Source organism: Megascapheus bottae, chromosome 8 (assembly GCF_031878675.1).
Source record: "Megascapheus bottae isolate mThoBot1 chromosome 8, mThoBot2.hap1, whole genome shotgun sequence".
Lineage (NCBI taxonomy): Eukaryota > Metazoa > Chordata > Mammalia > Rodentia > Geomyidae > Megascapheus > Megascapheus bottae.
In genome coordinates this window covers 18,324,918-18,342,050 of record NC_143516.1, presented here as the reverse complement: position 1 = coordinate 18,342,050, position 17,133 = coordinate 18,324,918, and the positions used below count along the sequence as shown (strand labels likewise).

Genomic DNA, 17,133 nt, shown 5'->3' with positions numbered 1-17,133 from the left:
ATTTTCATCCTTTTTTTTGCCAGTCTCAGGCTTGAACTCAGAGCCGGAGCACTGTCCTTGGGCTTTCTCAAGGCTAGAGCTCTACCTCTTAAGCCACAGCACCACTTCTGGCTTTGTCTCTGTATGTGTTACTGAGGAATTGAACCTGGGTCTTCATGCATGCTAGGCAAACACTGTACTACTAGGTCAAACTCCTGGCCCTATTTTCATTCTTTATGGAATGACCTTTTAAAATATATAAGGTTGCACTGAGGAATAAGCTATCTTTTATCTTCTTTGATATGTGTTTGCCAATTTCCATAAGAAAAACAATGTGATACTAGGAATTAAACTCAAGGCTGTGCCCCAGCCCTTCTGTTTACCAATATGAGCCTATAGTATAAACAAAGATTTGAGTGAAAAGAATCAAATTGCAGATCAATTTACAAGATAGCATCAACATGAATTACAAGTCTAAAGCCTTTCTATATATTTATAACAGTAATAATTTAGCAAGATACCAATTCATGAACTCAGTTATGTCTTGGGGCATAGGAGTGTGTGACTAGAATGTGAGGCTGCTGTCTTTTTCTTTTCTTTTCTTTCTTCCTTCCTTTTTTTTTTCTTCCAGTCGTGGGGCTTGAACTCTGGGCCTGACAACTGTCCCCGAGCTCCTTTTGCTCAAGCCTAGTGCTCCACCATTTGAGCCACCGTGCCACTAGTGCAGTTGTCTTTTTGGTAATGGTCTATTTTTTGCTTAAAATTTTTCAAATGGGCCGGGAGTTTGGCCTGGTGGTAGAGTGCTTGCCTAGCATGCAGGAAGGCTTGGGTTTGATTCTTCGGTACCGCATACATACATAGGAAAGCGCTGGAATCGGTGCTGAGGCTCAAGTGGTAGAGCTCTAGCCTTGGGAAAGTCCAAGGACAGTGCTCAGGCCCTGAGCTCAAGCCCAGGACTGGCAAAAAAAAATTTTTTTTAATAACAAAATTAATTTGGACAATGGGTACAGGAGTGTATGCTCTGAGCCTTTGTTTAAATCCCGAATCTTAAAATTTCAAGTTAATCGGAATGAAGCATGTTCTCTCTCTCCTCGCTCTCCCACTCCCCCCTCCCCATTCAGGATAGATCCTCACAATTTCTTCTCCTGAGAAGTGTAGTACCATTGTCTGGCTACAGAGATACCTGGAATGGATCCACTTTTCTGAGTCTCGGTGTCCCTATTTCCAAAACGAGGGTGGTGACACCTACCTCACAGAGGTGTAGTGAGGTTGACAGATAACGGGTGTCTGACAGACGAGGTGTTAATTAAGAATAAGGATAAGAGAATCTCATAGCGGGACTCCAGCCTCCACCACCGCGAAGAGACTCGCGCTTTTCTCGCTCTCTTCTAACCCGTTGGTTTCGCGAAGTGAAAACAACCAATCAGAAACCAACAAGGAACTGTTGCTAGGCGACACTTTCGCTCCGCCTCCCAGTTTGTTCGAACGGCATGCTGGGGATTGTAGTAGGTTGGCTGACGACAGCAAGGGGGCGGGGTCGCTTCCGGAAAGAGGATCATACATAGAGTCCTTATTGCCGCGGCCTCCCTTTATGATGCCCGTCTTCTGCGTCATAAAGCCTAAAGAGAAAACCCTCAGACACGAGTCTTCCTTTCCACTTCCACTTCAGCAGCGAGAGCTGAAGGCAGCACAGGTGACGCAATGCAGAGCCGAAGGCGGGAGGTGGGAGCGACGTTCCAGGAGCCGGAAGGGGCGGGGATATTTACGTCATAGAGGCGCCTCCTACCTCATCACTTCCGTAAACAAAGGGCGCTGTGGAGGCGCTAGTCCAGGAACGTGAGCGGGAGTCAAGTTTCAGCCGCGGCCGTGGCTTCCGAGACTGAGGGAAATTTGCAGGTCGAGGAGAGGGCCACGAACCCCCTTCTTCTTCGGGTATGTAGTGAAAGTGGATCTTTAGCCCTTTAGCCCGTCCACCAGCCACTGCGGGGAGCCGGGTGGTGTGGGGTCGTGGCTTCGGCGGCGAGCCGGCTGCGGAGAGGAGGCCGAGGCCCTGCCCTGCTCCGGGGACCGACCTGCTTCAGAGTCCGGGAATGAGTAAGTAGCCGCGGGCCGGGTCTTACCTTTTCTCGAGCGGTCCTGGGCCCTTGGTATACAGGAACGATTTCGGCGATACCTTTCCAAAACGAGGCTGTGGCTCTTTGGGTTTTCTTGTTTTTGTTTTTGGTTTTTTTTTTGCATTGCTTTGCTTAGACATTTCCCCCCCCCCCCTTATATCACCAGATGTGTGTTACCATCTTTAAATTGGCAGGTCAGGGGCCGGAAGTTTGGCCTAATGGTAAAGTGCTTGCCTAGCATGCACAAAGGCCCGGGTTCGATTCCTCGGTACCATATACATAGAAAAAAGCCGGAATGGTGCAGAGGCTCAAGTGGTAGAGCTCTAGCCTTGAGAAAGTCCAAGGACAGTGCTCAGGCCCTGAGCTCAAGCCCAGGACTGGCAAAAAGTAAAAATAAAAATAAATAAATTGGCAGGCCAGATGCATCATGAATTCACACTGTATTATTATTGTTATTATTATTTTGCGATGATGACACTGGAATGAGAACTTAGGGTCTTAAACTTTCAGTACAGGTCCTCTACCACTTGAGTCATGCCTCCAGCACCCCTTTGCCTTTTAAAATTCCATTTGATTTCTATTGCGTGTTGGAAAAGCCACAAATGATTTGTTTAAAAAAATGCTTCTTAAAGGAAATATTGTTAGCTTAAGATGATTGGTATCTGGAATTGGAGACTGGGCATTGGATTCTTTCCCAGAAAGCCTTTTTTATTTTTTGCAGGTATCATGAGTTTGGCTGTGACTGAGCCAATCTGAGCCCCGTGGCTTAAATTTTCTTGCTTATGTGCCAAGTCCAGAGAGAAAAAAAATGTATTTGCATTACAGCCCTTAAATATTTCAGAGTGATAGCAATGGTTTGGATCTTTTTGAAAAGTGGTATGATTAAATGCACGGTATTTTTTAGAGGAACTTATTATGTTCCTAAGGCAATTTACAATCCAATGAGTTGAATGACCATGTAAATTTCCCATCTTTTGATACTTGAGTCATGCTGTCAAGAGAAAAATAAGTAGCTGCAAGTCACACAGGAGACTGAGATCTAAGGATCTCAGGAACCCAGCCCAGGCAGTCTCTATAAGACTCTTTATCTCCAGGCTGGGAGTGTAGCCTAGTGATAGAATGCTTGCCTAGCATGCATAAAGTCCTGGATTCGGTTCCTCAGCACTACATACACAGAAAAAGCCCGAAGGGTGCTTTGTCTCAAGTGGTAAAGTGCTAACCCTGAAGAAAGCCCAAGGACAGTGCTCAGGCCCTGAGTTCAAGCCTCAGGACTGGTTAAAAAAAAAAAAAGACTGGTATCATTCAAAAACAAAGTATCTCTGTGGCTCAAGTGATAGAGCTTGAGCACAGAGAGGTTCAGGGACAGTGTCCAGGTCCTAAGTTGAAGTTCCACAACAACAAACAAAAAAAGGGGGAATGGGGAAGAGCCAGATACCGTGACACAAAGGATTTAACCCAATGAGAAACTGATAAGAAATGGAAAAAAGATATTAACAGCCATGGTAAATACATGAAATAAGAGAAGATACTATGATAAATAGTATCTCAGTGGACTGGCTATTTGTAACTTCATAGTGCTATTTTTTTTCTTTTCTGTTTTCTCCTCTCCCTTTTTTTGAGACAGGGTCTCATTGTGTCTTAGGTTGTCTTTAAATTTTGAATCCTCTTTCCTCTGTCTCCCAGATATTTGGATTAGAGGTATGTGCCACCTCCCATAGTAGTCTCTGAAATTCTGAATTCTCTTTGACTCTGTGAAATGGGTTTGCAGGTCAATTACATTGTTGTGTATTATAGTATACACATGTAATAACTGTATTTCCTTATTTAGGTGTTAAGAAACTGGCCTTGGTTCAGCAAGGAACTTGAAATAATGGAAGAACGGAAGGTGAAGAGGAGGAGTCCTAAGTCTTTTAGTGCCCATTCTACCCAGGTTAATGCCAAAAAAAATGCCATTCCAGTGAGCAAAAGCACAGGGTTTTCAAATCCCGCCTCACAGTCAACTTCCCAGCGACCAAAGTTAAAAAGGTGAATTCGCAATAAAATGCATTTATTGACAAACCATCTTCTAATAATCCTCTCTTTTTTTTTTTTTTAAGGAAGACTGCCAATTCTGGGACTTGAACTCAGAGCCTGAGTGCTGTCCCTAAGGTTTTTTTTCTTCAAATTTTGCTTAGGGCTATGTCTCTTACTACTTGAGCCTCCTGCTTTTTTGATAGTTATTGGAGATAAGAATCTCATGGACTTTTCTGCCTGGGCTCGCTTTGAACTACAATCCTCAGATGGCAGCTTCCTGAGCAGCTAAGATTACAGGCAGGAGCCACCAGTGCTCAGCTCTTACCTTTTTTTTTTTTTTGCCAGTCCCAGAGCTTGAACGCAGGATCTGAGCTTGGGTCTTAGTGCATGCTAGGAAAGCACTCTAACACTAGGCCAAACTCCTCCCTTAGCTTAACTTTCTTTTTTTTTTGTGGGTCGTGGGGCTTGAAGTTGGCCTAGGTACTGTCCCTGAGCTCTTCATCTCAAGTTTACTGCCCTACCTTTGAGCCACTTCCCATTTTTTAGAGACTAATTGGAGATAAGAGCCTCTGGTCCTTTTGTGTCCGGGCTGGCTTTGAACCTTGATCCTCAGATCTCAGCCTCCTGAGTAGCTAGGATTATAGGCAAGAGCCATTGGCCAGCTAGCTTGACTTTTTTTTTTTTTGCCAGTCCTGGGCTTGGGCTCAGGGCCTGACCACTGTCCCTGGATTTTTTTTCTCAAGACTAGGGCTCTACCACTTGAGCCATAGCACCACTTCTGGCTTTTTGCTACGTATGTGGTACCGAGGAATCGAACCCCGGTCTTTGTGCATGCTAGGCAAGCACTCTACCACTAGGCCAAACTCCCGGCCCTAGCTTGACTTTTAAAGCAATATATGCATGGGTTTCCTTTGAGTAAATTATTAGAGAGGGATTTTTCTGGAAGAGTTTACTATAGAATCAGATTTTGAATCAGGTTATTGTTGGTAGGAAAAAAATCCAAGAGGGAATGATGGTGCATACCTGTTACCCCATCTGCTTGGGAGACTAACAGAGAAGAATTGAGAATTCAAAGCCCTGTCTAAATATTTTTTTAAAAAAAGCCAGCCAGGGCCGGGAGTTTGGCCTAGTGATTAAAGTGCTTGCCTAGCATGCATGAAGACCCGGGTTCGATTTCTCGGTACCACATATAGAAAAAAGCCGGAAGTGGTGCTGAGGCTCAAGTGGTAGAGCTCTAGCCTTGAGAAAGTCCGAGGACAGTGCTCAGGCCCTGAGCTCAAGCCCAGGACTGGCAAAAAAAAAAAGCCAGCCAGTCTCCAGTGGCTCACAGCCAGCCTAGGCAGAAAAGTCCCTTTTAGACTCTCATATCCAATTAACTACTTAAAAACTGGATTTGGAACTGTGTCGCAAAGTGGTAGAGTGCTAGCCTTGAGCAAAAAAACTCGAGGATAGTGCCCAGGCCCTGAGTTCAAGCCCACAACCCTTTGTACCCTGCCCCTCCAAAACCAAGAGATGTTTATTTTATTTTATTTTTTATGTATTATTTTTTACTTTTTATTTATTTTATTTACATTTATTTATTTATTTATTTATTTTTATTGCAAGTCCTGGGCTTGAACTCAGGGCATGAGCACTGTCCTTGGACTTTCTCAAGGTCAGAACTCTACCACTTGAGCCTCAGCACCACTTCCAACTTTTTTCTATGTTTGGTACCAAGGAATCGAATCTGGGTCTTCGTGCATGCTAGATGAGCACTCTACCACAAGGCCAAACTCCCAGCCCACAAAGCCCAGAGATTTTAAAAATTTTAAATAGTTATTTTTTTCTTGGATTATGAATGCCTTTGAATTTTAAGAGAGAGTCTTTTACTATCCTTCTGCCTTTGCCTCCCAAGAGCTGAGATTATAGTGTGGTATAGCACCATACTTGTTGTGAATGTAGGCGTCCTGAGTGCTGGATTTATGTTGATTACGACTCTGTGGTTGACAGCATTTAAAATGAAGTTTGCACACATTGTGATTTCTATACTTTTTAATATTGTTACTGACTTACTTTGATGTGAAGTGAGACAATGGGACATAATAAACATGAAAGTAAGAATAAACAGGACTTGGTTTTATCTTTTGAATTTGTTTCCTTTTTTTGAGAGAGATGTTAAGTGCTGAACTAATATAAAATCTGTACTTGGGTAAAACTTTCTATTTGAAAAGAAAAATAAGTTTGCTATACTGAAACTTTACAATCTATAAAATCTCAAGTTTTAATAGAGCAGGATCTTTCTAGAATGCAGATTCAGTCAGTCTGGGACAGGGCTTAAGAGGAACATTTCTTTCTTTTTTTTTTTTTTGCCAGTGCTGGGGCTTGACCTCAGAGTCTGAGCACTGTCCTTGGGCTTTCTCAAGGCCTAGTACTCTACCGCTTGAGTCACTGCACCATTTCCAACTTTTCTATGTATGTAGTACCAAGGAATTGAATCCAGGTCTTCATGCATGCTAAGCAAGCACTCTACCGCTAGGCCAAGTTCCTGGCCCCTAGAGGAACATTTCTAAAGAGACCACTAGTGAACTTGCTATACAGGTCTCAGATACACCTTGTATAGCAAGGTATAGACCATACTTTGTGAAGAACTGTTCAATAGCCTGTTCTAAATTTCTGTCTTTTTTATTATATATGTTAGTTGTACGAGGGTAGGGGAACTCATTGTGACATTTCACATATCTATAAACATATTCCAATCAGTCTCATCCTATCTTATCCCAGTCTCACTACCTTACTCAATTTGTGGGTGTGCGTGTGTGAGTGTAGATTTGATAGCACCTATGTGCCAATACTGAGGCTCAAACTCAAGGCCTAGAATCTGTCCTTTAGCATTTTGATAATGCTGGTATCCTACCATTTGAGCCACAACTCCATTTCTAGCTTTTTGGTTCTTAATTGGAGATAAGAGTCTCCCAGACTTTCCTGCTCAGGCTTGTAAGCAGCTAAGATTGCAGGCATGAGTGGCTCCAGACCCTTAACTACTTCTGGAAACAATTTCACCAGGTTTATTTTCACACCAATAAGTTGGATCATAATCCATCCTTATTCATCAACCCTTTAGTCCAGCCCTCTCACTGGTTTGCACCTCCACAAAACAGCCTGTTTAACTCTGCTGTCATCTTTTACTGTGTATTAAAATTGTACCAAGGGAGCTTGGCATGGTGCCTCATGCCTATAATCCTAGCTACTCAGGAGGCTGAGATCTGAGGCTCAAGGATCAAAGCCAGCCCAGGCACAAAAGACCGTGAGACTCCCAATTAATCAACTCAAGATCTGTACTATGCAGATTATAAATATGAAACACAACTACTCTTGCTTTTTAAACATTAGGTGTTAACCCTTCACTTAACACCTACAGCAAGCCTTGTTGGGCTTGGGCTTCATAAACCTCTCTCTGGTTGTAGTGCCATCACTAAGTTTTTTAAAGCTTAGTATATGCCAGACATGGTTAACAAAAATGAATTTGAATCTGGGTGCCAGTGGCTCATGTCTGTAATCCTAGCTTCTCAGGAGGCTGAGAACTGAGAATTGTGATTTGAAATTAGCCTAGGCAGGGAACTCAATGAGACTTTTTTTTTTGTCAGTGGTGGGGCTTCACCTCAGGGCCCACCTCAGGGCCTGGGTTCAGTCCCTGAACTCTTCAACTCAAGGCTAGTTCTCTGCCACTTTGAGCCACAGCACCACTTCTAGTTTTCTGGTGATTAATTGGATATAAGTGTCTTAGACTTTCCTGCCCAGGTTGGCAAGAATCTAGAATTACAGGTATGAGCCACTTATCTCCAATAAACTCAAATGGTACAGTGGCACAAGTGGTAGAGTGCTAGCCTTGAGAACAAGGAGACTCGGGGACAGCCTAGGCCCTGAAAACTGGCAAAAACAACCAACCAAATGGTCATAAAAGTGTTCTAAAAAGTCCTTCCTGGTGGGCCAGGAATTTGGCCTAGTGGTAGAATGCTTGCCTAGCATGCACGAAGACCTTGGTTCTATTCCTCTGTACCACATACATAGAAAAAAGCTGTAAGTGGTGCTGTGGCTCAAGGGTAGAGCTCTAGCCTTGAGAAAAGTCCAAGGACAGTGCTCAAGCCCCGAGTTCAAGCCCCACAACTGGCCAAAAAAATGTGTTGGGGAAAAAAGTCCTTCCTTGTGCAATAGCATTTAAGCCAAAACTTAATGGATATGGAGGAGGAGTGTGAGGATTCAGATGCAAGCATAGGATCAACATGTAAGGTGGAGAATAGATCTCTAGGAAGCAGGGAAGAATGACTAAAGATTCAGAGGAGAAGACAGGGCTTCTTAAGTATATTGGACTTTATCCAGCAGGCTACTGAAAGGTTTAAGTCATATAAATTATATGATCTGATTTTACTTTTTAGAAATGAGGTTGGCTGCCTTGTGAACAGGAAAGGGGGATAATACATAGAGGCAGGAAGGCCGTTTGGGAAGGTAAGTGTTGGAGTCTAGGTCGCTAGGGTGGTGGCAGTGACAGACAAGAACTAGAGAGATGGGTAATTTATGAATAATTAGAACTTCATGATTACATGTGGGGGCCTGAAGAAGATGGAGGAGTCAGGGATGATCAGAGATTTTCTGTACCCTGTCATATGGTGATTATGAATTAAAAATTCTTTAAACAGATACTCCTTGCATAATGTCTGCTTAGAGCAGAAACCCCATCATTACAGTGAATTACTGCTAGTGCAGGGTAACATTTAAAAGGAAAAGGTTGTAAGATGTTTTAATGTGAAATAAAATATGGAACATAGACTAGTAAAAAGACTTAACAATTTCCATTTCAATTTTTTGAAGTCTAGAAAATTACCATATTTATAAATATGCTAATGACCTCCCCATGTCCTAGTGAATACAGTGGCTACAAATGTATGATGTGAAATCATAGATTTTTTTTGGCATTGTTCGTTCTTTATTTCTGACCTCAGGTCAGAAATAAAGAACGAACAATGCCAAAAAAAACAGTTTTTATTCAGTTTTGACTTTATTCTTGCTTATTTGTTTTTGTCAGTTATGGTGCTTGAACTCTAGGCCTGGCACTGTCCCTGAGCTCTTCAGCTCAAGGCTAGTGCTTACCACTTGAGCCACAGCACCTTTTCTAGTTTTCTGGTGGTTAATTGAAGATAGGAGTCTCACAGATTTTGGTGCCCAGGCTGGATTTGAATCATGATCCTCAGATCTCAGCCTCCTGAATAGCTAGGATTATAGGTGTGAGCCATCAGTGCCTAGCTGGTATCTTGGTGGGTTTTTTTGTTTTGTTTTGTTTTGTTTTGTTTTGTTTTTAAGAGCAAGTTCATTAATTCACATAGGGAATAAGCAGAAGTATCACCTGGAACCTTCTGGAAAGATGTAAATAAAGCCAATTGCATCATCTTTGCAGAGTTCTGAAAGAGAAGAGCAAACCTCAGGGTGGAGAAGGAAAGGGTGCCCAGGCTACCCCGATCCAGCACTCCTTCCTTACTGATGTCTCAGATGTGCAGGAGATGGAGCGAGGACTTCTCAGTCTCCTCAATGATTTCCACTCTGGTAAACTGCAAGCATTTGGTAAGCAAGAAGTGTTTCTCTTTACTGTTTTGCTTTTTGTTTTGTTTTATTTTTAACGGTGTCCTATTTTCTTGTGTGATTTTTTTTCTTTTTGCCAGTTCTGGGGTTTGAACTCAGGGCCTGGGTGCTGTTCTGAGATACTTTTGCTCGAGACTAATGCTCTACTACCTGAGCCACAGCTCTACTTCTGGCTTTTCAGTGGTTAATTGGAGATGAGTCTCATGGATTTTCCTGCCCGGACTGGCTTTGAACCATAATCCTCAAATTTCAGAGTAGGGAGGATTATAGGTGTGAGTCACCAGCTTCCTCCTCTTCCTCTTCCTCCTCCCCTTCTTTTCCTCCTCTTCCTTTTTTTTTTTAATTGTTGGGATAACGTATAAAGGAGTTACACTTACATTCAACATGCAGTAGGTGCATTACTTCTCGCAGCAGCCTTGATCTGAAGAGCTAAGGCCAAGTTCAAGCCCAGGCCAAGTTCAAGCCCCATGACCCACCAAAAAAAAAAAAATTGATTCGTATCTATCTCCAGAAAAATATAGTCATTAACAATCCAATTTACATAAGAAAGAAAATGCTTTTCTTTCAAAGTACATAGAGTTTAAAAGCTAATGATGAGTAAGTTTTATTACTGTGATGAACGTTCCCCAGGAAATGAGTGTTCCATAGAACAAATGGAGCATGTTCGAGGAATGCAGGAGAAATTGGCTCGCTTGAATTTGGATCTCTATGGAGAGTTAGAGGAACTTCCTGAGGACAAGAGGAAAGCAGCCAGTGACGCCAATCTGGACAGGCTGCTGTCTGATGTGAGTAGAGTTGTTTTACTCAGTTTTTTTTTTTTGCTGGGGGGGGCGGGGGGGGGGATGGTTCATGGGGCTTGAACTCAGCCTGAGCTCTTCAGCTCAAGGCTACCACCCTACCCTTGAGCCAAGCCCCACTTCCCATTTTCTGGAGGTTAATTGGAGATAAGTGTCTCAGGTCCTTTTGTGCCTGAGCTGGCTTTGAACCTCAATCCTCAGGTGTGAGCCACCATGCCCGGCAGACTGTCTTTTTTCTTTTTTTTTTTTTTTTTGTCAGTCCTGGAGCTTGAACTCAGGGCCTGAACACTGTTCTTGAGCTTTCTCAAGGCTCTACTACTTGAGCCATAGAAGCATTTCCAGCTTTTTCTGTGTATGTGGTACCAAGGAATTATAGCCGGGTTTTTATGCATGCTAGGCGAGCACTCTACCACTCCACCAAACTCCCAGTCCCTAGTCTGTTCTTTAAAAAACATGTTCATGACAACAAACCCCACATAGCAAAGGTTCATTTTGATCATATGATGCAGTAGTTTTTAATATAGTCACAATGCTTTATGGACATCATGTAGTCTTTTTTTTTTTTCCTCTGTCCTGGGGCTTAAACTCAGGGCCTGAGCACTGTCCTTGAACTTTTTTTTGCTCAAGGCTAGCATTCTACCACTTGAGCCACAGCACCATTTCCAGCTTTTTCTGTATATGTGGTACCAAAGAATAACCCAGGGCTTTGTGCAAGCTAGGCAAGCACTGTACTACTAGACCACATTCCTGGCCCGACATCATATAATCTTTAATTCCTGAACATTTCTTGGTTAGTTTCCTCTTCTACCTCTCTACCCCTAATCTACCTTCTCCCTTTATGGATTTGCCTGTTGTGCATACTTATGTACATGGATTTCTGCTGTATATGCCCTAAGTGAATTCATTTTCTTAGGGTAGTATTTTAGGTTTCTTCCCTGTTGTACTTTTTTTTTAAAGATATATATTCTGAAGAAATTATCCTACTTACATCCAAGCATGTATTCTCAAAATACTGGTAAATCTAAGGCAAGGTAAAATATCTCAGCTTATATTTGGAGCTACTCAACAGAGAGAGACCAGAAAGTTCTTGATTTGAGGTCAGCCCGGGTGAAAACTAGTTAGACCCTAATCTCAACCAGTAAATCAGGCATGACAAAATGTGTCTATAATCACAGCTATGAAGGAGGCTGTAGGCAGGAGAATTGTAGTCTGAGGTCCACCCTGGGCAAAACCTGACACATTGTCTGAAAAATAAAAAAAGGAAAAAGGACAAGAACATGGCTTAAGTGGTAGAGTGCCTGCCTAGCAAATGTGAGACCCTCAGTAATACCAAAAACACTCTGTCAAATTGAGAAGGAAATATGTGTTTCTGTACATATTTTATATGTACAGATATTATGTATATAGATATTATAGGCAAGTATATATGTGCACAGAAGTTATAGAAGACACTGATCAAAAGATCCTTCCCTGACATGGAAGATGTTAACAAGCTCAGGCAGTGCTTGCTGTACCACTTGAGCCACAGTGCCACTTCTGGTTTTCTGGTGGTTAATTGGAGATAAGATTCTTACATTCTTTGTTTTTTTGTGGGTGGATCTTGGGGCTTGAACTCAGCCTAGGTGCTGTCCCTGAGCAATTCAGCTCAAGTCTACGGCCCTCCCTTGAGCCAAGCCCCACTTCCAGTTTTCTACAGGTTAATTGGAGATAAGAGTCTCAAGTCCTTTTGTGCCCAGGCTGGCTTTGAACCTTGATCCTCAGATCTCAGCTTCTTGAGTAGCTAGGATTATTGGTATGAATTACCAGGTCCAGAAAGATTCTCACTGTCTTTTGCTTCTTTTGTACCCGGGCTGGCTTTGAACCATGATCCTCAGATCTCAGCCTCTTGAGTAGCTAGGATTATAGGTGTGAGTCACTGGCACTAACTTTGACTTTTCTACTTCTTTAAAGAGCTCTTAAAAGAGAAATTAGTTTGGGGCCGGGAGTTTGGCCTAGTGGTAGAGTGCTTGCCTAGCATGCACGAAGACCCGGGTTCAATTCCTCGGTACCACATACATAGCAAAAAGCCTGAAGTGGTGCTGAGGCTCAAGTGGAAGAGTGCTAGCCTTGAGAAAGTCCAAGGACAGTGCTCAAGCCCTGAGCCCAAGCCCAGGACTGGCAAAAAAAAAAAAAAAAAAAAAAAGAGAAATTAGTTTAAAATATATAGTAACATAGACATACTTGTTTTCTAATAAACATAAAAGTTAACTTTGTTTCTTTGTGTTTCAGTTAGAAGAACTGAATTCTTCTATGTATCCTTTGTCTCCTATCAACAGTGATGAGTGATCCCTACCATATTTTGCTAACTAGGGCCCTTTCACTTCTTTAGTTTCCCTATAGAATTTTCTTGTTTCTTTGAAACTTTGTTTCTTGTTTACTCTTTGTTTTATATTTTTTATATTACTTTTTTTTTTGCCAGTTCCAGGGATTGAACTCAGGGCCTGAGCACTGTCCTTGGGCTTTCTCAAGGCTAGAGCTCTACCACTTGAGCCACAGCACCCTCTCCACTTTAATTATTACGTTTTACTTTTAAAATCATATGAATTATAGATTAGGCTTAGATTTTGATCCTAACTGACATGGATATTCAGAGAAAATACACTAAATTTAATACCATTATATGGGATATTATAAGTGCATGAAAATGAAAGTTATAAATAATTGATTTCTGAAATGACATAATTAAGTGTTCTGAGAGTTTTAAAAGACTAGTATACAAGGGGCTGGGAGCATAGCCTCGTAGTAGAGTGCTTGCCTCGTATGCACAAAGCCCTGAGTTCAATTCCTTGATAACACGTACATAGGAAAAGCTTGAAGTGGTGCTAAGGCTCAAGTGGCCGAGCACGAGCCTTGAGCAAAATGTGTCCAAGGACCGTGCCCAGACCCTGAGTTCAATCTCCACGACTGGCAAAAAAAGAAAAGAAAAGAAACAAGACTAGCATACAAGAAAGCACCAAGCCATGGTAGAACAGTCAGGTGTTGATGTTTCGAGGCAAAACATTGATTTCAGAAACGTAAAAATGTGTGTGTGGTATTTTTTTATTCATCTTTGGGGCTTGATATGTGGGCCTAGGTGCTGTCCTTGAGTTCTTCAGCCAAGACTAGTGCTCTACCATTTGAGCCATAAAACTACTTCCCAAAATGTGTTTTTGAATATAATGATAGGATTGCTAGGAACCTAAAAACAATGACTCCTGTATAAAGTAATTTGTTTTAAAAGGAAAATATCCCCATGAAACCAAATAATGAGCTGGAAAATAATTGTGTTTTAGAGTCTAGATACATTTTTTTCTTTTTTGGTCTTGGGGCTTGAACTCTGGGCCTGGGTACTCACTGTGTCTGAGCTCTTCAGCTCAAGGCTACTGTCCTACCTTTTGAGCTACAGCACCACTTCTGGTTTGAGATAAGAGTCTCAGGAACTTTTCATGCTGTGTCCATGCTGTGCCCAGGCTGGCTTTGAATAGTTATCCTCAGATCTCAGCCTCCTGAGTAGCTAGGATTATAGGCGTGAGCCCCCACACCCGCTAGAGTCTGGATACTCTTTAATTTTATTTTTATTCGCCATACACTAGTTGCCTGTGGGAGGATTTATTTCTTCTTTCCAGTCCTGGGGCTTAAACTCGGGGTCTGGGCACTGCCCCTAAACTTCTTTTGCTCAAGGCAGACTCTCTACCACTTAAGCCACCGCACCACTTCTGGCTTTTTATGTGCATGGAGTACTAAGGAATTGAACCCAAGGTTCCATGCATGCTAGACCACTTCTGGCTTTTTCTGTGCATGGAGTACTAAGGAATTGAACCCAAGGCTCCATGCATGCTAGACATGCTGAACACACTACCAATAAGTGACATGCCCAGCCCTGGGAGGGGTTAGTATGATCTTTCCATACATGCACTTACAGCCCTTTATCACTCTCCCTTTCTCTCCCTTCCACACATCTTAGAAAAATGAACAGGTTTCATTTTCATACATGTAATGAATCATCCTCATTTACTCTTTCTATTAGCCCTCCCCATTTCTGCTAATGCCCAGTCCTCAACAGAGCCAGTTTTACCTTCCTGTCATTTTTAAAGTGTATTCATTATTCCAAGTGTTTCACCTAGGTGTTTCACATGTATATGTAGTATTTTGACCCAAATAACCCTCTCTATTGTTCTTGTTATATAAAAAGATGTCTTTAAAAATTTGAGTCTAAGAGAAGGAGTATCAATGTGTATGACGTAATGCACCTTCTATCTGGCAAATATAACTGTAACCCCTCTCTTAATTACAATTTTAAAAATTCTAAAACAAAACAAAACAAAATTGGGGTGTAAGGGTTGGGAATGTGTCTTAGTGGTAGAGTGTGGCCTAGCTTGCATGAAGCCGTGGGTTCAATTCCTCAGTACTACATAAACAGGAAAAGTTGGTAGTGGCTCTGTGGCTCAAGTGGCAGAGTGCTAGCCTTGAGCACAGAGATCAGGGACAGTGCATAGGTGCTGAGTTCAAGCCCCAGGACCAGGTTGACAATGTGGCTTAGTGGTAGAGGATAGAGTGCTTGCCTAGCATGCACAAAATCATGGGTTTGATTGCTCAGTACCACATAAACAGAAAAAGCCAGAAATGCACTGTGGCTCAAGTGGTTGAGTGCTAATCTTGAGCAAAAGACACTCAGGGACAGTGCCCAAGCCTTGAGTTCAAGTCCTAGGACTGGCAAAAAAATTTTGGGGGGGTTCTACACTCTGATAATATAATTTTGAACAAATTGTTAACTATCTTAGAGGGTAATTAGGTAATTGCTACATTCAATGATAGGTATATGAAAATTTCCAAACTATATATAGCCAGTCTTATATGAGGCCAGGAGTTTGGCCTAATGGTAGAGTGCTTGCCTAGCATGCATGAAGACCCAGGTTAGATTCTTCAGTCCCACATACATTTAAAAAAAAAAGCTGGAAGTGGTGCTGTGGCTCAAGTGGTAAAGCCCTAGCCTTTTGAGGAAGAAAGCCCAAGAACAGTGCTCAGGCCCTGAGTCCAAGGTCCAGGACTAGCAAAACAATAATAATAAATACTATATGAATAGGTATTATAATATTTTGCATTTGGGAGAGGGGGGTCATGGGGCTTGAACTTTGGGCCGGCACATTATCCTTGAGCTCTTCAGCTCAAGGCTACCCATTGAGCCACAGCCTCACCTCCTATTTTCTAGTGATTAATTGGAGATAAGAGTCTCATGGCTTTGTACTTTGTAGTGCCTGGTCTGGCTTTGAACAAGATCCTCTGATGTTAGCCTCTTGAGTAGCTAGGATTATAGGCATGAGCCACCACGCTAGCTGGCGCCTGGCCTTACTTTGCATTTTGTAGATGAGGATAATAAGGTTTTGTGAGAAGAGCTTGCCTTAAGATATTGTCAAGAAAGACAAAGAGAGGGGCTAACCTTTTTTTTTTTTTTGATGTGGGTCATGGGGCTTAAACTCTGGGCCCAGGTGCTATCCCTGAACTCTTCAGCTCAAGGCTTTCTCCCTACCCTTGAGCCACAGCCCCACTTTCCTTTTCTAGTGATTAATTGGAGATAAGAGTCTCAAGTTCTTTAGTAGTGCTGAGCTGTCTTTGAACCTTGATCCTCAGATCTCAGCCTCCTGAGTAATGAGGATTACAGGTGTGAGCTACCACCCCAGTGAACCTGGGTCTTTGTGCATGCTAGGCAAGCACTCTACCACTAGGCCAAACTCTCAGCCCAGTTTAAAAAAATTATTTATAAAGCATTAAGCTTTAGATATAGTGTAGTATAGACAAAGCAAAGTATAATATAGTTGACTTCATCTGTGTCTCCATAGCAACAGAGCAGCTTTCCCTCTAAGCATCTTCCCTTCTCTTCTTTCTCTTTTCCCTCTCTTTTTACTTGCCCTCTCTGCTCCCTTTTATTTAACTTCTCCTGAGTGTAATTTCCAGAAATTTAAAAGAAGTACTCATTACAGAATGAAATCTCCTTAACTGATGAATTCAGACAAAAACTACACTTGGCAGATGCACAAGATGTTCCAAATACTTCTACTAGCTAAAGTGAAATGCAATTTGCTTTCTTGGGACTTTCAGAGAAGCAGCATTCATTACTTTCCCAGCTAAATCCAGTTACAGAATCATCTTCTACACCAGGAATTAAAATCATTAAAGTGCACTGATTGTCCCCTCCCCCTACTGCTTTTAGTACACCTGCTTGTTGTAATTCAGTGTAACTGGAGGTCAAGGCCTTGGGGAAGGCTTGATTGGGATGTGGGCAGGTCTGAGAGTTCGTGCTGCTGGGATTTATACTGTTGCCTTACAGGATTATACTTGAAATGCATTGTGCTAAATGTTCTTGATGGGGCTTGAGGACCCACTGAGAGCACCACCCCCACCCCTGGGGAGCAGAGGTAGGTGGTGCCTAGCCCGATACTTCAGTTTACGACAATCTGTACACACACATGTGTGTTTGCCAATGGCCAGTGATGACAGATGTTAAGTAAATATTGTGAGATTTGCTATTTTTAATAAAATGATTGTTTTAAATTAGTCTGTGTTGTCTGTCTGGAAGACTGTATTATCTTCAACCTGGGTTTAAT

General features: G+C 42.3%; 1 protein-coding gene across 2 annotated transcripts; it reads left to right on the top strand.

Annotated features, from left to right (window-relative positions):
• The first annotated feature begins 1,638 nt into the window (after nucleotides 1–1,638).
• Nucleotides 1,639–16,729, top strand: Ccdc28a (coiled-coil domain containing 28A). 2 transcript variants are annotated; one of them, XM_090338042.1, is made up of 6 exons: nucleotides 1,639–1,911; nucleotides 3,922–4,118; nucleotides 9,535–9,698; nucleotides 10,347–10,501; nucleotides 12,782–12,804; nucleotides 16,539–16,729. In XM_090338042.1, the coding sequence occupies exons 2-6, from the start codon at nucleotides 3,964–3,966 to the stop codon at nucleotides 16,591–16,593; spliced, it is 552 nt and encodes a 183-aa protein (XP_090194168.1). In that variant the 5' UTR covers nucleotides 1,639–1,911; nucleotides 3,922–3,963; the 3' UTR covers nucleotides 16,594–16,729. The 2 variants fall into 2 exon arrangements, with proteins under 2 accessions (XP_090194168.1, XP_090194169.1); XM_090338043.1 differs by lacking the exon at nucleotides 1,639–1,911 and adding an exon at nucleotides 1,924–2,073.
• The last annotated feature ends 404 nt before the right edge of the window (nucleotides 16,730–17,133 follow it).